Raw genomic sequence first — 25,315 nt, 5'->3', positions numbered from 1 at the left:
TCAGCATATGTTATCCACTTGACAAAGTAATGGTGTTTCCTGTATTGAACCATATGCATTTTCTATATCAACACTATCAAACTATCTTTGGAATTGCGTCTTTCATCGTTAGAAGCCTGAACCCTTGTGATTTCCGGTTGACTAGGATTTTTGCATTTGGGATTACATGTTTCTAATCGTTTTTTTTTTTTGTTTTTTTTTTTTGCTCCTGAGAAGACAATATCTTTCTAGAGATCGAGGGCGATTCGCGTCAAAGTCTTGTAGGTGCCTCGGTTGAAGTCCTCAGCGGTCAGGATACGTCCGTTGTCGGCCGGCCTGGGAACCCCAACACGTGGGACAGGCGCGCGGAGGAAGCCCACCTGCAACCCTGGAATCTCCATTCACATCACTGGTTCCACTAAAAGCAGATCTAGGGACCTTACGGGGGCGAGCTTTAGCGTCTGACCTCAGTATTACCTCAGAAGGTTTAGCAGGCAAAACCCAACCAGTTGGACGCCCTAAGCTCGGCGATAACGCCACCACAAACGCTCTCATCTATGTTAGCCGCATCTCCAAAAGAATTTTTTTCAGATGAGTCAACTGCATGTCACTCTTCATCCACACACAAGACCTTTTTTGATACCCATATGACGACGATCTAGATTATTCTTCTCACACATCGGAGATAATTACCCCGGACCCTCATTCTGTCAACTCTATTTCCTTCTTGAACCGAAGGTTTTGAAGTTCTTACCCCTCCAAGGTTCTTCACATTGGCTCTCACTTATCGTATAAGTCGCCAGCTCGCGACACATCTCTCATCTTTTAGCCGCATACACATCAGATATCCTACAACACAAGCCTTCACGATGGAGACCCGTATCGTCAAGGTCGACGCCCAAGGGCTCGGCAACTTCACCAACAACTCTGGACCCGAGAGATTGAGCACATGGGAAGTCAGCCCCTCCGCCTCAGGCACCTCGATAGCCGCCCTCCGCGATGCAGCAGAGTACATGCGCACCAAGGCGACACCAGTGGCTTTCCCGACCGAGACTGTTTATGGCTTGGGTGCCGATGCGACAAGGAGCGACGCCGTCAAGGGCATCTACTCGGCCAAGGGCCGGCCCTCGGACAACCCGCTCATTTCTCATGTCAGCGATCTTGATATGTTAAGGGGGCTGTTGCGATCCGATGAGAACCAGACCAACGGCCATGCTCAAAAGGACCCAATCCCAGAGATATACAAGCCTCTCATTGAAAAGTTCTGGCCTGGCCCTCTTACGATTCTCCTCAAGAACCCGACGCCAAGCAAACTTGCGCCCGAGGTCACGGCGGGGTTGACGAGTTTTGGAGTAAGGATGCCGTCGTCACCGTTGGCGTTGACGCTGATCAAGCTGGCTGGGGTGCCGCTGGCTGCTCCCTCCGCAAATGCATCTACGAAGCCTTCGCCTACAACGGCACAGCATGTTTATCACGATCTGGAGGGCCGCATCGAACTTATCCTGGATGGCGGGGCCTGCCAGGTCGGTGTGGAGAGTACGGTTGTCGATGGACTGTGCAACCCGCCAGTCGTTCTGAGACCTGGAGGTGTAAGCATGGAGGAGTTGCGGAGCTGTCCAGGCTGGGAGGGCGTCACTAAGGCGTACAAGGACGAAAGTGAAACGGGGAAGTCAGCACCAAGGGCACCGGGTATGAAGTACAAACACTACAGCCCTAAGGCGAAGGTTGTACTGTATGAGCATGCGTGCCCGGCGGGAGCTGAGGGCATCGTTGCCGAGGACTTGCAGAAGGCGCTCATTCAGCAAAATGCGGATGCGCTGACGAACGGAGACGGACCGACTTCCGCCAGGATAGGAATCATCCGGACGAGGAGGTGGAAGATTGCAGGTGGCCTGCATCACGGTGCGCTTCAAGTTTCCAAGGTCCATGTTGATGGGGCTGCAGAGGCAAACGCCAGGGATGAGACGACGTATGAGGTTCAAGAGGGCGAGCTCCAGGATGCCGAAGATAAGCCCATGGCCACGGTGCTTGATATCGACTTGGGAGACGACACCAGAGGAATTGCGCAGGGCTTGTTCTCGGCGCTGAGAGATTTGGATAGAAGGGGCGCTAGCGTCATCTTCGTAGACGGTATCGACGACAGGAACGACATTGCAGAGGCGGTGATGAACAGGCTTCGCAAAGCAGCGTCCGAGATCCGGACATAGACGGGATATCGGAAAAGCAAATAGAAGAATTAGGCATAAATCTCAGCATTCGTCATGACATCCCTCAGAGGGATAATACTTTTAATGATGCGTTCCCTTTCTAGGCCACCATAAAACTCCCATGTGCAGCAACCCACCTTCTCTGCGTTGCCAATCCACCTCCTATCTCGCTCGTGCATCGCCTCCTTACAACCCTTGTCGCAGCCAGTCCGCCAGTTTCGACTTGCCCAGCTGGGCGAGGTTGTTGACACCCTGTTCGCTGAGGTCGATGCGGCGGAGATCCACGTCTTGCGCCGGCGCCTTGCTGACTCTTTGCACGATGATGGTAGGGTCGGTCTCGAGGATGATGCCGTCGTCGACGATCTCGTCAATGGCGAGGGAGACAAGGTCGTAGTTCTCGACGATTGTGCGCTTATCGACAGATTGCCTGAGAAGGGGTTAGCATCGCCCAGCGCCTGGCTTTTAAAGCTGCAACTTACTTAAACAGCAGATGAAGCGAGTCTCTCAGGGCCAGAATGACGTTATACAGCAGCACCTCGTTCTCATCGACACCTCCAACGACGTACATCATGACGTCTGACTCCATCTTGTAGAGAACAATTCGGTTGTCGTAGAGGATGATGTCGCCGGTCTGCTTCGCCGTCTTGTCGAGGAGGCCCTTCTCAAAGGCCTTTTGAGACTTGACATCGCCGTAGGGGTTGCTCGCGGAGCCGGCGTGGCCTGCAGTCGACACTATTCGTCAGTCACGAGCTCGGAGCTGGCATTGGGAGCTACGAGCGCATACCGTCCTTCTGTGTCGCCGAAGGGCCGTGGTGGGGTGCGGTGTAGTACTTGGAGAATAACCGCGATCCGTCCTCTGTGCTGAGGATGAGGATCGCATTGACGGTGAAAAGAGACATTCCAGGAGCCATTTTGACGGATTTTATGTGCGTTGCGCCGGAATGCGCTTTGTTGATTAGCTTGCTGTATCTTGAGCCTCAAGTCCACGATGCCTTGTAGGGAGCTCTGGCGGGATGCAATTGACCACGTACAAGTCGGTGGGTGGTTTCGCCGACGGCCGGACTACAGGGGCCCTTGGCGGCGCTGCGCTGCGCCATTGCTCTGAGGGCCACCCTGGCAGCTACGATAGGCGCACGGGCCATGCCTGTCATGCCCTTCCCCACCACGCGTAAAGTGGAAAACGCGAAACTCCTTTTCGACCGCGTCAAGAACCGGGGGAGCGCGTAAAGTGCTTTCCAAAATTGCAGCCAGCCCACTTTCAACTGCTCCTGAGCGCTCTCCACATCTCCCCTCTCCCCAGCAACACGCATATTCTTTCTTGTCGCATTTGCATCCCGCCAATTCCCCCCCATCCCACCTTCGAACAATCCCTCAACGACACATCGACGCAAAGTCAACAAACACCTCAAAACAATGTCGTCGCCCACAAAAAGGTCGACGAGAAGCTCGACGGCCGGTACCACTCCCCGCCGGTCCACGAGAAACAACCCGGATGCAGACCGTAGCAGCCCCGCGCCTGCACAGGAGCCCGCTGCGCAGACGCCCAGCCGCACAACCCGCCGCTCCCAGCTTGCATCGAGTCCTCTGTTTTACGAGTCCTCGCCTGCGCAGGGCAGCAGTCGCAATGCACCTGCCAATGGCGATGTTTCGTCCCCTCTGAGGGGCGTCAGCAGCAGCCAGAATACCAACGTTGGCCCGGCTCCCAGCTCACCGCTGCGTCAAGACATTGACACCCAGTCAACCGGCGATGGTGACAGAACCCCGCGTGCGAGTGGAATGGCTAGAGGTAAGGAGAATGAGGCATGTATACTGAAGACTGAGGACTGACACGACTGCAGAGTCGTCCCCCATCCGATACGATCCCAGTTCCAGCCCAGGCCGTGGCTCGGTGAGGCCGCCACAGTCAGACTTCCGAAGTGAGAGCAGTGGTCTTTTCGTCTCTGACCGTGCCCGCTCACGGAGAGGTGACATTCACTCCGAGGGTTTCAGAACTCCGCGCCGCCGCCTGGTGCTGGACCCAGCTGGCAGAGTGGTAACCAACGCCCCCGGTTCCGATGCGCCTTCTTTCAGCAACCCCGACCCCAACACATCGGAGGCGGACCGTCTCGGTGGAGCGGCCGACAGCACCATTTGGGGTACCAGCGTCTCGATCGACGATACCTTTGTGACCTTCAAGGACTTCCTGAGGAATTTCACCCGAAAGTATCAGATGTACCGGGAAGGACTCTCCGAAGCTGAGGTTCGGGAAGCTCCCGATGCCGAGGGCAAGGTCTACTGGGAGGCCCTTGAGAACATGCTTCTCCTGGGTGGCACCAGGCTGTTCCTCAACATGCAGGATCTCAACACCTATCCGCCTACTCGCAAGCTGTACTACCATCTCCAGGCTTACCCGCAAGAAATCATCCCGATTATGGATCAGTCTATCCACGATATGATGGTTGAGCTGGCCAGAGCCGAGGACTTGAGGGAGCGTAACTCTCAGAGCAGCGCCGGTGATGCTGCGAGGCGAAGCAACACAGCGCCCAGCTCAGAGCCTGTCTTCCCCAGCTCCGACCACCCCGAAACACCCTCAGATGCTCCCACTCCCACAGATGCTCCCACTCCCAGACCAGCCACTGACATCACTTCCAAAGAGGACCAAGTCTCTCAGATGATCTACATGGTCCGCCCCTACGGCCTCGAGAAGATCACTAACCTTCGAGACCTGAACCCCTCTGATATGGACCGGCTCATCACCATCAAGGGTCTTGTGATCCGAACCACCCCTATCATCCCCGATATGAAGGATGCTTTCTTCCGTTGCAACGTCTGCAACCACTCTGTCAACGTTAGCATTGACAGAGGCAAGATTCGCGAGCCTACCGAGTGCCCGCGAACTCGCTGCGCCTCCAAGAACTCCATGCAGATCATCCATAACAGATGCTCCTTTGAGGACAAGCAGGTCATCAAGCTGCAAGAGACTCCCGATGCTGTTCCTGCCGGTCAGACGCCTCACTCTGTCTCAATCTGCGCCTACAACGAGCTTGTAGACTTCTGCAAGGCAGGTGACCGCGTTGAGATCACCGGTGTCTTCCGAGTCAACCCTGTGCGTGTGAACCCCCGCCAAAGAACCATCAAGAGTGTGTACAGAACATTCGTCGACGTTGTCCACATCCAAAAGGTCGATAAGAAGAGAATGGGTCTTGACGCCTCAACGCTGGGTGTCGAGGGTGAGGAGGGTGAGACGAACGACCCTAACCTCCAGGAGAATCGCAAGATTACTCCAGAGGAGGTGGAGAAGATCAAGGAGACTGCTGCACGACCAGACATTTACGAGCTCCTTGCTCGCTCTCTCGCCCCCTCGATTTACGAGATGGACGACGTCAAGAAGGGAATCCTTCTGCAGCTCTTCGGCGGCACCAACAAGACCTTCCAGAAGGGTGGAAGCCCCAGGTACAGAGGAGATATCAACGTCCTTCTCTGCGGTGACCCTTCTACTTCAAAGTCTCAGATCCTCTCCTACGTGCACAAGATTGCCCCCAGAGGTATCTACACCAGCGGAAAGGGTTCCTCTGCCGTCGGTTTGACTGCGTATGTCACTCGCGACCCTGAAAGTCGCCAGCTTGTCCTCGAGTCTGGTGCTCTGGTTCTCTCAGACGGCGGTGTCTGCTGTATTGATGAGTTCGACAAGATGTCAGAGGCCACCCGCTCGGTCCTTCACGAAGTCATGGAGCAGCAGACTGTGTCCGTTGCCAAGGCTGGTATCATCACGACCCTGAACGCCAGAACCAGTATCCTGGCTTCTGCCAACCCTATCGGCAGTCGCTACAACCCCGATCTCCCCGTGCCCCAGAACATCGACCTCCCTCCTACGTTGCTCTCGCGTTTCGACTTGGTCTACCTTATCCTGGACCGTGTCGACGAGAAGAGCGATGCTCGCCTCGCTCGCCATCTTCTCTCCCTGTACTTGGAGGACAAGCCTGAGTCCGCTGCCACCAAAGACGACATTCTCGTAAGTCCACGGATGATCCGTACGTCAGAATCAAACTAACTCTTTCATAGCCTGTCGAGTTCCTTACCTCATACATCTTCTACGCCCGCTCCACCATTAACCCCACCATCGCGCAAGACGCCGCTCAGGAGCTGGTTGACCAGTACCTGGAGATGCGCAAGCTTGGTCAAGATGTGCGCGCCGCTGAGAAGCGTATCACCGCCACCACTAGACAGCTCGAGTCCATGATTCGTCTCTCCGAGGCGCACGCCAAGATGCGTCTCTCCGAGACTGTCACCCGCGAGGACGTCCAGGAGGCTGCCCGCCTCATTCGCTCCGCCCTTAAGACCGCTGCAACCGATTCTCAAGGTCGCATCGACATGAGTCTGCTGACCGAGGGCACGAGTTCTGCGGACCGCCGCAGGAAGGAGGAGATCAAGGAGGCTGTTCTTCACCTCCTCGACGAGCTCACCAGCGGCGGCCAGTCTGTCAAGTGGGCTGAGGTTGCCAGGAAGCTCAGCGAGGGGGCCAGCATGCCCGTCGAGCAGGCTGACTTTAACGAGACGATGCGCACGCTGGAGATGGAGGGTCTGATCATGGTCAGCGGTGAGGGCGCGAGGAGGAGTGTAAGAAGAGTTGCGGCTGTCTAAAGAGAAGGCGTAAAAATCGGCGTGGTGGCGATGTGATGAATGATTATGTGGAATGTGATCTTTTGATAGATACTTGTTCGGGATGGTAAGAAAGGGACTTTGGCGTCGGCTTTCTGTTTTCATTTTGCATTCGAAGCATGACGTTGAGTAAAGATATAATGGATGTTGATTCCCAAGCTCAAATATCTCTCCAAATGTGTGATGTCTGTAAACTGGCGTTTTCAAGTGAGATGCGTTGCGACCTTTATACACATGTAGAAGAATGTTGCGTGTTGTAACCTCCAGGAAAGGCAGCGGCGACCTGCGTTAAAGTTGACGAGAAGTGCGCGTCGGGATTGTGTTCTACTTGTGGCTTTCTTTCTTCCTCGGACAGTACCTTAGTCTGCCTGCCTTGTCTTTCCTTCCTTTGGGAAGCACGAGAATTGCGGTACTAAGCGGCGACATTGCGGTGAATGCTCCTGCCCCGGATGGAATGTTATTTAAGGTGGCTTCCCTCGGGAGTCTACCACAGCGAGCAGGGAAAGTGGCCGTGGATATGCCCAGTGATGGCCTAACGTGTCAGCTGAACGCGCGATTCCATATTACCTGAATCCAGAGCTTCTGGGTTCGAACCTCGCTTGTTGATCTTTTTTAGTCTTTTACTTCCCATTGCAATTTATTTAGCGGTTCCTTTTCCCGCCCCCTAGTTCGAGGTGAGCCTGGTTGTCGTTCGCACCACATCGGATGCGTTCTGAACCTCCTATTTATTTGCCTCACTGTGCGTGAAATCTGTCAACGAATAATGGAATTCTGCTTGTCCAGCTTTCTTTCACCAAATGCGTTCTTCTGGCAACATGCTCGCAGAGATGACCACTTGGGGTAGGATCATGAGGTGCCACAGAAAACAGCACGCCAGCTTGAATAACGAATCTAACAACGAAAATAAATAGACGAATCAGACGCAATAAAACAGACGAAGAGGTATAATTTAACATGAACTGCAGATGAGGTGACAGTCTGTGATTTGATGGCTCCCGAGCCTCTCAAATCTGGTCCCTCCCGATCTTCGTGAGAGGGTGCTTCGTGGCTCAACTATTAAAGGCGACGTGAGTGGTGGAAAGGCGACGTCAGTGGCGATCAGCCAACATTCAGTTTCCATCACTGACGTCGCCTTTGATTGTTGAGGATAAGAATGCTTTAGAAGGAGTGATTACTGATCAATCTTATTGCCTTATGCTGTTGTATGGAAGCTGACGAACGCTGGTGAGCGTACTACCTGGACATATTGAAGTATTCACATTCAAGCCAAATCTGTTCTTGTCGCCCAATTCTCTGTAAGCACAAGAAATTTCCGGGATTGCTCCCTCAAGTAGTCCGGCCCGCCCTACATATTTATTAAGTTTCGTTATGCTCACCGTGTCATTGAGTTCTCTCCATCCGTCTGTCGGGCTTTTTAAGCATCGTTTTCATTGCCAAGAATATTGTACGGGGCACGAATGCGCGTCCTCAAAGATTCTGTGTCCACGCTGCAAGAGGCGCCTATCGCGTCAATACAAACACGACTCAGAGTCATCTTACAACCCTTGGGGCCAGGACCTATGGCCAAGCATCTCGTCCAGTATTTCCACTGTCCTCGTCCTATTCGTGCTTGGATACTGTGATGAAAACGCTCCCAGCTATATTTCCTGTTGATGTAATCATTAGACCCCATGTTCCAGCAGAATCTTGACGCAGAGACGCATCCCCTTATCCTCGCGTTACCATCCACGAGCTATCTACACAATCAGCAAAACCTGTTCAGTCCGCCTCAGCTAGGAAGCTCGGCAGCACCAATGGGATTCGTGATCCTAAGGACCATCTGTTCTTCCACGGGGAAAGTCCGTAATCATCTATAAAACAGCTGGCTATGGCCTTTCGTAATAATTGGAGGAAAGACAAACAAAGGTCTCGATACCTCTGCCTCCTTTCCCCCGAGAAGCTTTCTGGTGAGATGATAGGGAGGCTTTCCTTCTGGCGTCCAGTCCTCTTACCGTCATGTTCCTCAACCCATCTCTTCTTCCCTATCCGTAGCTTCTTTTGTTTTACTCCCTCAAACCTGTGTGAGAAAAAGGGCGCATAAGCACTAGTTGTAGGGGTTTTGGCGAGGGTGAACCCAAACGAGTGTTTTGCGGCTCTTTTCACTGCAATTTAATCTCTCTCTGTGGGCGTGAGTATTGGCATGCATGAAGGGTGTGTGGAGAATGTAGACGGCACAAGACCCAACATGAAGTCACGAGCACGATCACAGGGCATGCCATTCGTTGAGGCGATAATTAGTACATAACGATGCTGCAATAGAAGAGTGGGATTGAAGGGTTCAAAATGTTGTGTAGGAGTCAATACTAGAGTTCGCGCTCATGCAACCAAACGAAGAATACATGGTGGTGGTCAACGGTTGTCAATCTTAGCTACCTAATACAGCTGTCCTAAATATCAAAACTCAAATTTCATGATCCTCCCTCCGTAGTACTCCATTTCATTATTGTAAACCGTGAAAACCGTTTTCCACCAAAAAAATCGAGTTCGCCTCTCGTCGCGCGAGGGACAGGTCTTACTCGATGTCAACCTTGTGGATCTCAGTCCACTCTTTCTCGAGCTTGGGGACGGTGACGATGAGCACGCCGTCCTCCATCTTAGCCGTGATCGACAGCGCGTCAATTTCCTCCCTCTCAGCTCCCGCAGGCGGGAGTGGAACGGAGCGCGCAAACATGCCGACACGGCGCTCGCTCGAGGCCATGGTGGCGAGGAAGTCCTCGTCGCCGGGGCGGTATACAACGCCCGCGACGCGGAGCTCGCCCTTGTCGGCGTCCCAGTCGACGCCGATGTCCTCCTTCTTGGCTCCGGGCAGGGCGAAGTGCAGGACGTACGAGCGCTCGGTGGCGAAGATGTCGACGGGGGGAGTGAAGGAGGAGTCGTCGTTAGGTCCGGCGGGGCCACCGAAGTCGGGACCGCCGCGGGGGCCGCCGGGGGTGTTGAGGCCGCCGAAGCGGGAGGCCCAGTCGCGGATCTGCTGGGCGAAGGGGTGGCCGGCGAACTGGTTCAGGAAGCCGGTGAAGTCGAAGCCCGGGGGAGGAGGGGGCGGGTGGCCGTAGGGCGGGGGAGGAGGCGGGCCGGCGCCAAAGGGGGGAGGCGGAGGCGGGGGAGGGTGGGCACCGCGGGGACCGTGGGGGCCGTGGTGGTGTCTGCTGTGGCGCCAGTGGTCACCATCGCCGCCGCGGCCGCCGAAACGTCCGCGACCTCCGCGTCGGCCGGGACCGTGATGGTGGCCGTGCTCGTGCTCGGGACCGCCCTCGTCGGGACTGTCTCTCATGGTCTCGGGGGAGTCGTCCTTCTCCTTGTCGGAGATCTCTGCGTCGTCGATGTCGCGCATGATGTCCTCGTGCGTCTCATCGCCCTCGTCACCGTGGCGGGGTCCGTGGCGGCCATGGCGGCCTCTGCTGCCGCATCGTCCGCCGCCGCGGCGGTGGCCTGGTCCTCCTCGTCGGTCGCCCCAGCCGCCGTAGGCGCCCCATCCGCCAGGACCGCCGAAGCTGAACTCGGCGCCGTGGAAGGGGAAGCCGGGACCGCCCCAGGGGCCGGCATGGTCGACGCCAGCTCCGGCGCGGGCGTTGGGATCAGAGTTGACCCAGCTCCAGAACTGCTGGGGACCGCCGGGTCGGGGGAAAGGGTTGTTGTTGCCGTTTGGGCCTGCCCAAGACATGATTGCTGTTGCTTGGTGATATCGGGTTGGATGTGTGTGTATGTGTGTAAGTGAAGGGTTGTTGTTGGAGATGGTGATGGTAGTGTATCGTAAAGCTATTGAAGCTGCGGATGGAGACGAGGAAATCAACACTTGGACGGAGACAGGAGTCGTCTTATATATCACGTTGGGCGAACTGCTGTGAGGCAGAAGCATGCGTATACCACCATCTGATATCGGGCATGAGTGAAGGCAAAAGCACTTGCGACGCCGATTTGCACCAGTCAGACGTACGTACACTACACCCTGTCGAACAGATCAGAAAGGTTTCGAATGATGGACATGGGAAGCACGATGTCGCCACGCGTCCCGGGGAGGGGGGGCATCAGCTCATTGGACGGAGGCGGAGGGCGGGAGACATGCTCACCGAGCCCCGACGCCTCAGGTGTATTGGAAAAGTCCACAAGTCCACCGTGGCGTCGGAGACCGAGTTGAGACGGCGCCGCAATGACTCTAGGGGTTATCCCAGGTGTCGAAGCCGCGTTTGTTGGCGTTTGCCTGGTATCATTGTTTATTTCATCAGGGAATTACGCAGTCCGCAGCAAGGTGAGGGGCGTGACCGACCGAGAATGAGATGGGATGAGGGAGCCCAGAGTTCGGGGCCGAAAGTGACAAGGCACCGCTGTGGGGGTAGTGTGGCTTGCTCGGTCCCGTTATGCGGTACCGCTGCGCAGCTGAAAGGTTGCGAGTGCCACAAGTGTCTGGGTTGTGGCTCGCCACCGACACGGGCAGGGACGCGCACGCCAACTGAGGCCTCAATCCACGGTTGGTCTAGGCTGTGCGTGGACGAGTCGTAAGGCTTGAAGTGTGAGTCAAATGCTCCTGGAAATGTGTCGCTCTCGGAATAAGTTGCCGGGGCATCGTTGTATCAAGGTCCGAGTCCTTGTTGTGTTTGCCGAGGAGTCGAGATGGGATTCATATGAATATCAGTGACAGTGACCAACAACTCCGACGTCGACCAGTGACATTCCATCTCGTCGGGGTTTGGGGGGGCGAAATCTCCACGACGCTCGAAGCTTGGACCAGGACCGGCTTAGGTAATTCACCGATGGAGCTTGGACCACATCTCGGCCAGTCCCGCGGTGGGCGTCGGGACTCGGGAGGCCTTTGAGCCTGTGTCTGTGCCGCGGATCCTCTTCGGGCTTTTCTCGTTCTCTTCCCATTATTCCATGCAAATGGCATTTCCCATATTTGCTCTCACCAACGCCTGCATTCAGGCTATCATTTTAGGATATTGCTCCTGCATGTTTTCCCATATTTCCTTCGCATGTTCTACGCAGATTGTCGGCGCTTCCACTCATCAAGTGATGGTTCACGCTTCCCATGGATGCAGACTGACTGCCCAGTCGCTTCCCCCTTTCTTGGCGCATCGTCGACTCACCGGATACCAGATGCCGCATCCACCTTGTCAACAACAAAACACTCTCTCATCTCGCCGTGTGCGCATTACGAAGTCGAGTGGCTCCGCTCCGCTGTGCTGCTCTAGACTCTGTTGAGAGGGCTCGAGGCTCAAGCCAAGCAATTCGCTTTCATGGGCAGGCGCTTGCAACTCTCAAGTGAAGATGCCCATTTGCTGCTTCCCACTTTCTAAGCGCCCAGCACCTGCAGCCAATCACCAAGCTTCGTTAGGCAAGATGCCACCATGCAGGGCTCCATAGTAATGGGTGCTTCAGGTTCTTTGGCTCACTGATGCCGCCCGCTTGGAGGTGACTGAGGGGAGACGAGCCACTTGTGCTCTCCTCTTGAGGCAGCTGTCTCCAACGGCCAACGGCCAATACGGCTCATTCCCTGCAAATGCGGCATGCCATGCCATGCCAGCCCGGCCAGGCCTCCCCTCCCGTTCTGGCGCCGGGAAGTGTGTGGTGCATGTGTCCAGGTGTGTGTGTGTGAACTGTGAGGTGTGAAGCATGAGAAGAGAGGTTTCCCCTCCTCTCGCTCGCCCTCGCTGCTGCCGCAGGAGCAGGAAAGAACCCCCCAGATCCCCGTTCCATCCCATCCCATGCCGCTTGACTTGCACTCTGCCCAATGCTTCCCGCCAGACCCAAACCCTACCTACCTAACCTAGACGCCTGTCGTCCTATCTGTCAAGTTTTGTTCTTTTCAAGGTCGAACTCCCCCCTTTCCCTTTCGCTCTGAAATCGACAAATCTTCAGCCTTATTTCAATATTTTTTTTGGTGCCGCATCGCATCTGTTTCGTCCATCCATCGGGGCCTGACGGAGCGGCCGGCCATTTCTGCGACCTCCCCCCGTGAGACTTGAACCCCACCAACCCCCCATCTGCTGCTGCGATCCTCTCGAGCTACAGTAGCCAACGGCAGACACAACAAACCACCAGCTTCGACAGCTCCTATAAATAACTTTTTCCCCCTGACCTGCAGACCTGAGCTTTCGCCGTGCGTCATTCGCATACTCAGACTGCACCAAGCCTGTCGCGTACCTGCGCAAGTCGATTCGAGATACCTACCGGTCCATCTAGATACGACCCATCGCCATGGAGCGCAGTCGCGGCGTCCCTGACGCCGAGCTGTTTCTAAGCAAACCCTCCGAGGAAGACTGCGACAGCCCGACCGTCGAGCCTCTGAGAATATTCAAGCCTCAGAGCCCCAATCCATCCTCTTCCGACCGCTTCAAGTACCCCGCTCCTCCGTCGGCCTCGGGCACCCCGTCCTCCTTCACCTCCAAGCCGACCTTTCCTCTGCCTCCAGGCGCCTCGAGCTCCGCCGCGCCTCTCCCGTATCCCGATGAAGAAGACCTCCGTCCTGGAAAACCGAGCAAGCCTACCATCACTGCCCCGAAGCGTTTTGGCTCCGACTACAATGATACTACCCCGCGCTTGAATGCCACCAGTCCAGTTGAGACCAAGAGCCCGACCCTCGCAGAGCGACGCGGCGCTGGTCCGCGGCCTCTGGGAGCTACTTCTCCGACAAGTCCTGGCGAGGAGGGTAACTTCTTTGCGAAGCCCTTGAACGCTCCTCAGCCCCAGCGCCCGGTTGCTTCTACGACGAACTACCCCTCTTACACCAAGAAGCCGTACTATCCTCCTCCCGGTGGCGCATCAAGCTCGACACCTCCTGCTCAGAGCTACGCTCCAAGGCCGCCTTCTCAGCCTCTGTCTCAGAGCTCTGAGCATCTCGACATGCCTGGCCAGAGCAACGTGAACAGGTTTGCTTCCACTGCTTCGACCTCAACCACACGCGCCAGCAGAGGTTCTCCACCCCCGCCTGAGACCCCGATCGTTGAACCGGGAGTGATCCCTGGCGGTGGCATCGAGGCTCGATATGCTGCTTCTGGTATTTCAGGCACGGCGACCTTGACCGGCCTTCAGGCGCAACAGGTGCAAAACTCTGCTGCTTCTCAGAGATTGGCGCAGTACGGCGGAGCACCACCGCCCGCGCGACCATGGACACCTACGGAGAACCCCGAGAACCAGCCTCATGGACCTCCCACCGTGTACCAGGGTATGAACCAAGTGGCGAGCCCTACTCAGCCCACATTCAGTCCTCCTCCTCAACAAGCGGTAAACGAAGGAGACCAGCCTGCCCTGCAGGTGAGCGTCTTGGAGCAGGACTTCGCGCGCATGAATGCGAACGACCCTCCCCCGGCTTACTCGAGTGTCAACCCCGGAGGCAACTCGTCCTACCCCGCTGAGAAGCAGCGTCCGGCTCAGCAAAGAGCAGACTCACAGCCGTCTGTAGCCACATCTGTCGCACAATCGCCCCCAAAGAAGCCCGCAACGGCTGGTCCCGCGGCTGCAGGGCTTGCGTCGCCCGCTCTCCAAGGACATCCGGCTTTCGCCAATGATCCCCGACCAGAGCAGCAGAATGGATCTCCAGGACCGGCCCAACAGCCGCAAGCACAAGCACAAGCACAACCTGCGGCCACTCCGGTTGCGCAAACTGCACAAGTTCCTGCCAACTTTCAAAACGCTGGGCCATCCTCACCCCCTCCGTTGCCCGAGGGCTGGATCGCTCATCTTGATCAAAACTCTGGTCAATACTACTACATCCATCTGGCCTCGCAGGCTACCCAGTGGGAGTTTCCAAAGGGGCCCAACCCGATCCAACATGAACAGGCGCCTCTGTCGCCTACTGCCTCGACATACGGCAATCCCCTCGCATCCCCCATGTTTGGCAAGCAGAGCATGGCGTCCCCGATGTTCCCTCCTCATACCCCTGGCTATGCTGAGAGCATCATGAGTGTCGCCGTATCGCAGACTCCCACTACCGCCGGCTTTTCTGGGCCTCCCCCCAGTGCCGGTGTTGACATGTACAAGATTCAGCCAACGAACGGCGTCTACTTTGGGCCGTATCTGCGCTACTGCAATATGGACATGGAGAAGGGGACGTGGTTGGGCAGTATCATGATCGTGACTGAAGCACCGCAGCCTCCTACGATCCATCTTCACTTGAGCGCCGACCTCTCTCCTAATCCGCGACAGTTGGTGCCGCACAATATCTACACTCATCAGCGCTGGTCGTTTTACAAGTACGATATTGAGTTGCCCATGAGCGAGAATGGCACCGAGAGATGGACTTATGCCGTGACATCCCACCTGGGATGCACAAGATATGAGTTTGTCGTTGCCGGTCGTCACGAGAACGGCTGGCGCTTCATCGCACACTCCAACAACGACTTTGCTGCATCGACGTCTCAGAATGAGCGCTCTAAGCTCGGTGGTGTAGGCTTCATGTGGAAGGATGTGCTGCAAAAGAACGTGGATTGCGGAGGTTTCCACGTTCAGCTTGGCTTGGGTGACCAGATCTACGGTGACAGGTTATGGAAGGAGGTGCCGCTTCTGAAGCAGTGGCTGGCCATGAGCGGCAGGGATAACAGGAAAAACGCACAGTGGACTGCCCGCCATGAGGAGGACGTTTCTCATGCCTACTTCCACTACTACACGAGTCACTTTGACCAGCCGTACCTGAGAGAGGCGTTTGCCCAGATTCCTCACATTTTGCAGGTTGACGATCACGACATGTAAGTTTATTGGTCCTAATCGTTTCGTTCAGAACTGACCCGCGCAGCTTCGACGGCTTCGGTTCGTACCCCGAGTACATGCAGGGCTCGCAGATGTTCAAGAACGTTGGCCGCATAGCCATCGAGATGTACCTGCTTTTCCAGCACCACACGACCGTGGAGATTCTCCGTAACGTCAGCAATGACACGGACTTGTTCACAATCACCGGCCAGGGCTGGCACTTTGTGAAGTATCTCGGACCTGCTGTCGTTGTCGTTGGGCCCGACTGCCGATCTGAGAGAAACCAGACCCGGGTCATGGCCGGCCCGACCTACCAAGGGCTTTTCCCCAAGGTCGCAACGCTACCTCCCAGCGTGCAGCACTGCATCTGGATGGTGTCAGTTCCTCTAGTCTACCCTCGTCTTGAGGCAGTTGAGAGCTTGGCCACTGCAGTCACTACCGGCAAGAAGGCGGTCAACATGTCATACAACTTGCTCGGCAAGGTTACCAGTTCAGTGGCTGGTGTTGTTGGTGGAAAGGAGGTCGTGGCACAGGGCTTCACGCAGGTTAAGAAGGCCGTCGGAAAGTCTGGTCTCATGGGCAATGTTCTCAACCAATTCGGAGAGATTGATCTTGCAGAGGTGTTGAAGGACATGTGGACTCACGAGTCGAAGGACCTGGAGAGGACGTACCTCATCAGGACCCTCCAGGGCATTGCACAGCAGAAGGGAATTCGCATGACATTCATGTCAGGAGGTAAGCTAAATCCCCGCCTCACTAGTCAGCCAAAGCTAACGCAATCCAGACGTCAACTGTGCGGGAGCAGGCTTGGTTCATGATCCCACTCATCCCAGCGACCACAAGACGATGTACCAAATCATCACGTCGCCCATTGTCGCCCAACCCGCCAGCAACTACATCTTGAAATTGCTCCACAACAACAAGAGCCTCTACGTCCCTCAGAACGGCCACAAGTCCAACCACGAGGTGTCAGACACCAAGGAGGACATGATGGAGATCTTCCACACCGACGCCAGCGGCTCAGCGCGCGAGCTCAAGAAGCTTATGGGCCGCAGAAACTACGTCGCCGTAGTCGCTTACGATCCGGAAGCCATTCCGGGCACTCAGTACGCAGCCAACCAGGCCAACGGCCAAGGCCTGACGAAGCTTAGCTTGGCCGTGGATTTCGTGGTCCAGGGCGACGGCGCTTTCACGGCGCCGACGAAGTATGGCCCGGTCATTGTGCCCCACCTAGGATAGAAGAGCGTGGATTTCGGAGGCTATTTTCTTGAATATTTTAACATTTTCACACCTTTCCAGGCGACTTCCAGAAACGATAAGGCATAAAGCGAGTGCTTGACGACCTGATGATATAAGCCTACATTTACTACCTATCCATATTCCCAATTTACAAAATATGAACTTCAAGTCATCCAGTGCAGACGGCCCGGTGCGAAATTGATTCATGGTGCTTTCCAATGCTCATATGAACGAACTGTCACACGCATGAGCTATGATTTTCAAAAACCAGAGACCAGCTTCTCAACAGCATCTAGATCGGACGTGTCTCAATACAGAGAGTCTGTACACACGCAGGGGATCCACCTCCTCGCCGCTGTACCTGACCTAGCGTCTTGCAACACCGCACGGGCGTCAGTCATGCTTCCTCCCCTGCGGTAAAGCGGCCGCCAAAAGTTGTCACCCGCTTGTCTGGCTTGAGCACCTCACCTACCTAGCTTCAGGACACGATGTCTGGACCCCAGGTTCTTTTGCGCCCTTGTGAACACGTTCCTGGCTTTCGTTTCTTATTAGTCTTCCGTGTTGGGTAAATCCGAACAGAGACCATCGTCATCGCCAATCGCAAGCACTTGCACTGCCACCCCATCTTGCGTACATCAAGTTTCAAAACAATGTCCAGCTTGGGTCCAGTCAAGAATACTCATCTCGTTTCGATGCCAATCCCTCACTTATGGCCAAGCTGTCCAGAACACAATCTCAAAGACAAGGACAGATCACCCCGAGGGTAACAAATGACTGAGATCTGTCAACTTGAGAACATGTTCACCATGCGATTGCTTACCAATGGTGCAAGCACATCATCAAATACCATGTTCAGCTTTGAAAGAATCTCTGTGAACAAGATTTATATAAATGTCCCTCCGAACCCAATTCACCACCCGGAAGATTTCTTGGTTCCCTGAGCTCAAAGCACCAATCACCTCTAAGCACCTCCAGCTACCCACCACCCAAGGAAGACCACTCCAGACCCTGAAAACGCACCCACCACAGCACTGCACCTGCCTGTGACCTTACCCCTGCCCCGCCATCTGAAAGTCGACCCCGCGCATACCCATCCACATCCCGAAAGGAAGCTCCAATCTCAACCCCTTTGCTTCTGACCGCCCTCTGCAATTGTCTCTGCTGGCATAAGTAGATCCTTCCCAGACTTCTGCGACGTCACAAACGGCAAGCTCGAGCTTCACAACACATTTCACCACCCATCACCCACCGTCACAATGGCTACCTACCCCCTCTCGAGGAGCGTCCCCTCAAGACGACCATCTGCCTCTTCGACGTCGACGAGACCCTCACTCCCGCCCGTCGCGTAAGCTCTGCCCTTCCCCCTTTCCGCCTCCAAACCCTCTAACCCTGGCCTCCAAACCAGCATGCCACCCCCGAGATGCTCGACCTCCTCGCCCGCCTCCGCCAAAAGTGCGCCATTGGCTACGTGGGCGGCTCCGACTTCAACAAGCAGCAGGAGCAGCTCGGCGACGCCCAGACCCCGGTCACCACCCTCTTCGACTTCTGCTTCTCCGAGAACGGCCTGACTGCCTTCAAGCTCGGCCAGCCGCTGCCCTCCAACAGCTTCATCAAGTACATTGGCGAGGACAACTACAAGGAGCTCGTCCGCTTCACCCTCCACCACATCGCCGACCTCGACATCCCCGTCAAGCGCGGCACCTTCATCGAGTTCCGCAACGGCATGGTCAACATCTCCCCCGTCGGCCGTAACGCCTCCAACGACGAGCGCAAGGCCTTCGAGGACTACGACAAGATCCACAACGTCCGCCGCGACTTCGTCGCCAAGCTGCGCGAGAAGTTTGGCCACCTCGGCCTCACCTTCTCCATCGGCGGCATGATCTCCTTCGACGTCTTCCCCACCGGCTGGGACAAGACGTACTGCCTGCGCCACCTCGAGAGCGAGGCCAAGAAGGAGGGCGGCATCACCTACGACACGATCCACTTCTTTGGCGACAAGACGCACGAGGGCGGCAACGACTACGAGATCTACACCGACGACCGCACCATCGGACACGCCGTCAGCGGCCCCGAGGAGACCATGCGCATCGTCAAGGAGCTTTTCGACTTGTGAAGCGTGCGGGAGGACAGCAGGTTATGACGGAGATACTGGTGCTGAATATGGGGGCGGGTGGTTTCCAATTAAAAAGGAGAGATGATACCAAGACCAGATGGTTTTTCGGATGCGCAATTGCCTCGGCGGGGAGATAGACAGAGATCCCTTACGAACTGAATTTAGAGCAAATGAAAAGAATCAAGCGCTGAAGATATTGCAACCCCTTAGGCATCGAATCCAGTGGAAGTCGTTGGCCCGATTCTCCAGCATTGGTCAGAACATTGGAGGATGCTACGGTAAGTTTCTCTAGGCTCTCGAGATGCTCGTTCATTTTGCCACTTCGCAAGGGGGGCAAAATATGTAAAGCCTTGATCGCTCTGAATTGTAATTTGCCAACATTGAAGCTCTAGCCCATGGATATCATATTTACCAACCCCCCTACTCCGAGCATAACCCTTTTTTGGTCCCTGTAAGCCACTCTATCGTTTATGCCGTCCATCCCGGAATCATTTCATTACATAGCAATACAGAAAATTGAGCCTTGCATCACCCCAGGAGGACACTTCAGTGCCGCTGGCTCTTCGGCAGGGGGTGGATCCACGAGACCAACAGGTTGACCCCGATGTGGATGCACCCAATGACCCAGAATCCCTTTGCGTAGTTGGTGCCATTGTCCATGAAGCGGAAGATGATGGCGAAGATGACGCCACCAAGGTTGCCGCCGGCGCCCGTGACACCGCTCACGATGCCGTTCGCGTAGCCGTGGACATGCGGGATCAGGCCAAAGTTGGCGCCGTTGCCCGCCTCGTGAAAGACGGCCATCAAGAAGACGAGCCCGAACATGGTCGCCTCGTCGTGCGGGTTCAGCAGGCCGATGAGCAGCAGCAGCGCGCCGGTGAGCACGCCGCAAAGCGTGATCCACGCCTTCTTGAGCCAGAGGTTCTGGCCGCCGTAGCGGTAGAGCAGGTCCGAGACGACGCCGCCGGCGGGGCGGGTGATCACGTTGAGGAAGCCGAACATGGCGGCCCAGTTGCTGGCGCCGGTCTGGCCGAGTGCGGGGAAGTTCTTGAGGTAGTAGGAGGAGAGGACGGCGTTGACGGCCAGCTCGCCGCCGAAGGAGCAGCCGTAGGTGGCGATGTGGAAGATTGTCTGCGGGGAGAGGACGACGGACATGGCCTCCTTGAAGGTGGGGTTGACGACCGTGTCGCCGCGCGCGGTCTCGACCATCTCGTCGCGGGAGAGGCGCACCTCGTGGTCGCCGAGGACGCCGTGCTGCCCGTTCTTGTTGCTGCTGTGGTTGCTGCGCTTCTCCTCGTCCGAGACCATCGAGCCCGCCGTAGTCTCCTTGCGGTCTGCGATGCCGCCGGGAACGTCGACAACGTCAGGGCTCGCGTCGACGACGCCGTGGGACTGCAGGTTCTCCTGGGCGTGGAGGTGGCGGTCGGCCCATTTGCCGGTGGGTGTGTCCTCGCACAGGAGAAGGAGGCCCAGGCCGCAGGCGAGGAGGCAGATGACGGGGACGATGAAGGTGAGGCGCCAAGCCTGGCCGGGGGAGTAGCCCCGCGCGTGGACGAAGGAGTCGTAGACGGCCGGCATGACGAAGTACGTGATGCCGCCGCCGGCGTTGCCCCAGCCGCCGGCCAAGGCGTTGGCGGTGCCGACGACGTTTTTATCGAAGAACCCGGTGCACCAGACCTGGCAGGGGACGAAGGTCGCGCCGAGGACGCCGATGAAGAAGCGGCTGATGTAGAGGCCCGTGGCGTCCTTGACGAGGGGGGCGAGGCCGATGGGGATGCTGCCGATGAGCAGGAGGGAGCCGAAGACGATGCGGGAGCCGAAACGATCGCATGCGGGGCCGGCGATGAGGCGCATGAAGAGTGTTGCGACGAGAGAGACGATGTTTGAGTTGGCGACTTGGGCGGTGGTGAGGTTGAGGTCCTTCTTGATGGTGACTGTGAGGAGGGGCGGGAAGGTGTACCAGGCCCAGAACTGGACGCGGGCGTGTTAGCAGGCGGAAATCAAGCAGACGGTCGTGTTTATACTCACGGCAATCATGAAGCCGAGCCAAGAGAAGTGAAAGGCGCGCGCGTATACATTGAAGATGTTGAAGACCGGGATGCTGCGGGCTTTGCGGTTGATGGGGTTCACCTCAGGTGCCCTCCAGAGAATGGAAAGTTCCATGGTGAGAGGTTCGGTCGATCCGTCCGGAGTCGACGTGGTATGACGTGGGGTCTTGGGCAAATTCCTTCACTCTCGTATAAGCGGGCTGGCTTTGAGCTGGATCCAGGCGCTTGATGCTCCAAGGCTGCCCTGTCGTGGACTGTTATCGTGTCACTGTCGTTGAGTGCTTAAGTACAGGTAGGCAGATAATGTGTTCGGCCGGAGATTGTCCTGGATTTATATGGTTGTCCTTATTTGTGTAGCATAGTGTTCAGCAGAGAGGAGGCGGTTGAGGCATCTCCGGAGAGACACCACGCTAATCCCAATGGACGTCTGCTGCGAACGCTCCCTTGCTCTCTGTGTCTGTGGAGGTGCAGGGGATATGGGGGTGTGAAGAAGAGTGTGATGGAGGTGTGTCGATGGGACGGGAGGCGGGCCAAGCCTAAGAGCCAGAATGGACCAGCGGCGTGGGAGCCTTAAGAGCGGGCTCACTCGTCGATCTCTCTGATAAGACTTTCTCGCCGGGAAGAGAGCGGAAATGTCAAATTCTTTGCTGTAATGTAGGTAGTCTGAGGCGCTGGGATGGTTTTTCAAGCCAAAGTGCTGGGTTTGCACGACACTTCGATCCGCTCAGTCGTGGAAATCGAAGTCGAGGCCCAAATAGCAGCACTCTTCAATACCAGGCTGTGTCGAAGAAAGATCTTGTCTCGGAACACAGCAAGCTGATGTCTTGATAAGACAAGAACGGGAAGTCAAGCTGAGGAACTGTCAATCGCGAGCCTGCGGGTAGATGAGCTCTTCCCCAGGTTTTCCCCTCAACAGGATGACGCGCTGTCTCCCCGAGGTAACAACGCCGTGGCCTATGCAGAGAACTTCGCAGCAAGTCTATGCATCAAGATAACGAAGGCTCGAATGAGAGAACCCACGGGCCAAGCAAGAGAGTCCGACACTAGGTTCACGCCTTGTCTTGACGGATACAGCCTTTGCCTGTCCGGGGTGGTCAGTAGAGTGCTTTCCAAGAGAAATGATTGGACGGGGCCCTCAAGGACTTGGGAGCAATTGAGCCAAACGGAATCTTACGAGCTTATTGCTTATCTCTGGAGGCTCTCGAGAGGCGCTCAAGATGCAGTCGGGACGGGTGAGCCAGGCCCCACCCCTGGCATCCAAGAGATAAGAAAGTGACTCTGATAGCTGACTGGCGAGTGCTTAAACCTTTGATGTCGATCTCCGCGGACCTTTCGTCGTGGCATGTGTCTAGGGACAGATGGGAGTTGGGCCGAATGATGCTTCCATGATTACGATGACTGTCTGTAGGTAGGCCGACTTGAAGTGAGTGAGTGAGTGAGGAAGAGAGGAACTTGTCTAGTGGGGTCCTTGGCGACGATGATAAACTTTCAAGCACTGGCTTAGCCTCCCTACAATCTAGACCAATAGTCGGCCGGACGGTGACAAAGACAGGTGCCGGTGCTTTAACGATTGGCAGCTTGACCTAAAATACATCAGGCTTGGCAACAGAATCGTCTATCCTATCTTCTCATGAATATATCATACGCCTGGTGTAGTACGAAAAGGAATCTCTCGTCATTCTCTATTGTCGCAGAAGATTGGCAAAGATTTCATGCTGATCCTGCATCAACTGCCGTGTACCGTCTCCCGGTCCGACTTTGGTGTAATTGAACGGCCTGCGATTGGGCAATGCTGCGGTCCCGTTCAGCTTCCCCCTTTCTGGATGCTGTTATTCCCCAGAGAGGACCCTGAGCTAAACTCGCAATGAGGTGGACGAAAATTGGGGTGACCGAGTCCTTGGACTGCAATTAGGGAGTCAGTCGAGATAAGATACAGATAGCGGAGCCAAGGAGACCCCTGGCAGCAAAGAACACCCACTGTTCGCAAGAAAGTCTGCCCCATGGCTTATGTCATCATCTGCCCCCACGCTAATGACCCGCTTGTCTGGTCCAGGTGTTTCCCCTCCCGTCGCCGCGTGCATCCCCGGCCTCCCGGACCCGTGCCGTGACGGGGTCTAGACTTTGTCTGCCATCCGACCACATCTCCCGTCCCAAGCTGTGTTGTCTTCAAATCAACAGCAGTTCAAAATCAAAGAAGATTCATCTAGATGGTCGTCATCGATACATCCATCATGCCCGTTATCAGTTGCAGGCTTTCAGATGGTCGTTTCCAACCTCCACCCTAACGCGGCGTTGCGGACCCTTTTCGCCATTTCGCACGTGTAAGTCAAGCTCCGCGGAGATGCTTCATCAGAGATAACGACAAGACAGCCGCAACCTTCAACAACAGATGATGGCCCAAGCGCCATCCAACTTATCTTCAACGTCCACGGCTATCAATTGGTATTTGAGATGAGAGCTGTTTACTAGGCTTTGGGTTGCTAGAGTAGCCTGGGCACTCGAGCTAGCAGTTCGAGCTGCCTTCGCGACGGGAATGAGTATTATTTGTAGGTCTGGGCCTTCGACACTAGAAAGGAAGCCTTTGGGGCTTCCGATAAGGCCCTGAAAGAGATCTCTGGCTGTCCCCGGTCATGGATTGCACAAGTCTGCCAGGACCTTCTTGCAGCGGCCCGCCCTCATCCTCTGGCGCGGATGAGTGGTGCATTCCGGGGGGGCCTACAGCGCTTCAGTTGACTTCGTTGCCTGCGTTTCTGGCATATCTTGGCATAGAACCAAGAAACCGTGGCCTTGTCACAACCGGATCAATAGGTCTGGGCAGCAGCGCCGACGCCAGAACGCATCATCCGATCGCGCAGGCTCAATCAAAGAATACCACTCGCGCTATCAGCTGTCATTCTGACGGCCTGAAAAATTATCGAGACAGGTCCGAAGACTTGGCGTGGGCGAGACGCGCAAAATGTCGCCACAGCACGCATCTGAACCCGTACGATTACTATCGCGACCGAACAAGTGGATCGTATTTTGCATCTCCGGTTCTCCTGGAAGCTCGTATCTACGCCCAAAGACAGGCTTCAGCGGCCAGTTTGGGTCTCCAAGATCAAGAGATATCGAAATTTCAACAGCAGCACGATATCGAAGCTGATCGATAGCTTGAGCTCGTCTCGAATGATATTTACTTCATTCAATATGCTCACGAGATTGAGTGTATCGCGTGTTGCTGATTGAGGCAAATCACGAATGACACAGACACTGACACATTCAATAGCCGAGTATTATGTCTGATTTTACAAGTCTTCGCTTGACACCACGACCTGTCCGGCGATAAACGGCGTTGTCGCTGGTAGTACGGCGTCGAAGGCATTTACTGACCGTAACCGCCTACGACGAACGCAATCAATGACAGCCCTTGTACTCGAGCACACAAGTGTTTTCGTACTCGGTCTCGAGGTTTGACAGCTATTCCAAAGCGACGTGTTGCCGGGCACGACAAGATTTTCAGAGCAAGATGGCGTAGAGCATGACTGCTGTGGCTTGAGTCTGCCTATTGCCTGGCACCAGGCATGCCACGTGCAGACCTTTCAGAGCACGAAATACCACCCAAAGCCTGTAAGTGTTCACTGTTGGGTGAGCTCAGATTTCTGTGGAGCATTGGCCTTACTCTGAGATGGCCGTTCTATTCGGGCTACAGACCATCCTAACAGTGTTTTGGTTCTACACATGACACTGTCTCATCAACAGTATTGCTGAAATCACATCGTCAAAACGGCTTTACTACTACAAAACTCTAAGCGGTGCCTCCGTGACGAGCCAGATCATGACGCACACTCTTGTTAGTAGTTTCACCATGACGTCTCTGAGCATTCTGGGTCACGTTACAGCAGAAGCGTCGACCGCCTAGTTTCTCATGAGAAAGTAGGACCAACACAAGAAGGAGTATCAGCTGCTTTACTGACCATCTTAACAGCAAGGAAAGCCAAGTGCGACCCCTTACCAACACAGAATACAGAAGCTGCGAGTACACACCGGCTAGTGCTTGAGTACTGGTGCAATTTGATCAACATCTGACCGTGCCCAGTATTCATGTGCTTAGAATGACGAAGACGTGATTTTATGTGGCTCCTCTAAGCAAACACGGTATGAAACCTCAGCAGAGGTAACGCGGCGGGGTTGTCGACCATCACAATTCGGTAGACTTTACCACTGGACTCTCCATTGACGGTATCATTCATTCAGCTTGGAAAAGTGTCCCCGACCGGACAACCCACCAGCGTCACCGCTCTCACCTTTTGAATTCTTCCTCACTTCAGCCGGCATTCATCCATGGCTTCGCGTTCACAGCTTAACGTACCTCACAGGCCAACTCTTCACACACC

At 55.5% G+C, this 25,315-nt stretch overlaps 8 protein-coding genes across 8 annotated transcripts; 4 read left to right on the top strand and 4 right to left on the bottom strand.

The window, feature by feature from the left end:
- Window positions 1–848: 848 nt before the first annotated feature.
- Window positions 849–2,186, top strand: sua5 (Threonylcarbamoyl-AMP synthase; the record flags this gene model as incomplete). Its single annotated transcript, XM_032020074.1, has 1 exon — window positions 849–2,186. The coding sequence occupies one exon, from the start codon at window positions 849–851 to the stop codon at window positions 2,184–2,186; it is 1,338 nt and encodes a 445-aa protein (XP_031882787.1).
- Window positions 2,187–2,372: 186 nt separating this feature from the next.
- Window positions 2,373–3,097, bottom strand: ret3 (putative coatomer subunit zeta; the record flags this gene model as incomplete). Its single annotated transcript, XM_032020076.1, has 3 exons — window positions 2,373–2,613; window positions 2,666–2,906; window positions 2,971–3,097. 3 exons carry the CDS (start codon window positions 3,095–3,097, stop codon window positions 2,373–2,375), a joined length of 609 nt encoding a protein of 202 aa, XP_031882879.1.
- A 502-nt stretch (window positions 3,098–3,599) lies between these two features.
- Window positions 3,600–6,806, top strand: mcm4 (DNA replication licensing factor mcm4; the record flags this gene model as incomplete). Its single annotated transcript, XM_032020077.1, has 3 exons — window positions 3,600–3,972; window positions 4,025–6,177; window positions 6,228–6,806. 3 exons carry the CDS (start codon window positions 3,600–3,602, stop codon window positions 6,804–6,806), a joined length of 3,105 nt encoding a protein of 1,034 aa, XP_031882880.1.
- Window positions 6,807–9,375: 2,569 nt separating this feature from the next.
- hsp16 (Heat shock protein 16) lies at window positions 9,376–10,524 on the bottom strand (the record flags this gene model as incomplete). The annotated part of the gene is made up of 1 exon (XM_032020078.1): window positions 9,376–10,524. One exon carries the CDS (start codon window positions 10,522–10,524, stop codon window positions 9,376–9,378), a length of 1,149 nt encoding a protein of 382 aa, XP_031882877.1.
- A 2,531-nt stretch (window positions 10,525–13,055) lies between these two features.
- Window positions 13,056–16,781, top strand: CGGC5_v000861 (Uncharacterized protein; the record flags this gene model as incomplete). The annotated part of the gene is made up of 3 exons (XM_032020079.1): window positions 13,056–15,541; window positions 15,589–16,277; window positions 16,327–16,781. 3 exons carry the CDS (start codon window positions 13,056–13,058, stop codon window positions 16,779–16,781), a joined length of 3,630 nt encoding a protein of 1,209 aa, XP_031882878.1.
- An 806-nt stretch (window positions 16,782–17,587) lies between these two features.
- pmm1 (Phosphomannomutase) lies at window positions 17,588–18,894 on the top strand (the record flags this gene model as incomplete). Its single annotated transcript, XM_032020080.2, has 3 exons — window positions 17,588–17,653; window positions 17,956–18,126; window positions 18,187–18,894. 3 exons carry the CDS (start codon window positions 17,588–17,590, stop codon window positions 18,892–18,894), a joined length of 945 nt encoding a protein of 314 aa, XP_031882875.2.
- A 546-nt stretch (window positions 18,895–19,440) lies between these two features.
- On the bottom strand, window positions 19,441–21,057 carry crnA (Nitrate transporter; the record flags this gene model as incomplete). Its single annotated transcript, XM_032020081.1, has 2 exons — window positions 19,441–20,865; window positions 20,923–21,057. 2 exons carry the CDS (start codon window positions 21,055–21,057, stop codon window positions 19,441–19,443), a joined length of 1,560 nt encoding a protein of 519 aa, XP_031882876.1.
- Window positions 21,058–21,921: 864 nt separating this feature from the next.
- On the bottom strand, window positions 21,922–22,944 carry CGGC5_v000858 (uncharacterized protein; the record flags this gene model as incomplete). The annotated part of the gene is made up of 4 exons (XM_066150727.1): window positions 21,922–22,023; window positions 22,117–22,192; window positions 22,684–22,844; window positions 22,921–22,944. 4 exons carry the CDS (start codon window positions 22,942–22,944, stop codon window positions 21,922–21,924), a joined length of 363 nt encoding a protein of 120 aa, XP_066009914.1.
- Between the last annotated feature and the right edge of the window lie 2,371 nt (window positions 22,945–25,315).

The sequence above is a fragment of the Colletotrichum fructicola genome (genome assembly GCF_000319635.2).
Source record: "Colletotrichum fructicola Nara gc5 chromosome Unknown KSG_Nara_v1_contig01, whole genome shotgun sequence".
In the NCBI taxonomy this organism is placed as follows: Eukaryota; Fungi; Ascomycota; class Sordariomycetes; order Glomerellales; family Glomerellaceae; genus Colletotrichum; species Colletotrichum fructicola.
Note: the sequence above shows the minus strand (reverse complement) of the source record. Positions and strands in the feature narration are given on the sequence as shown.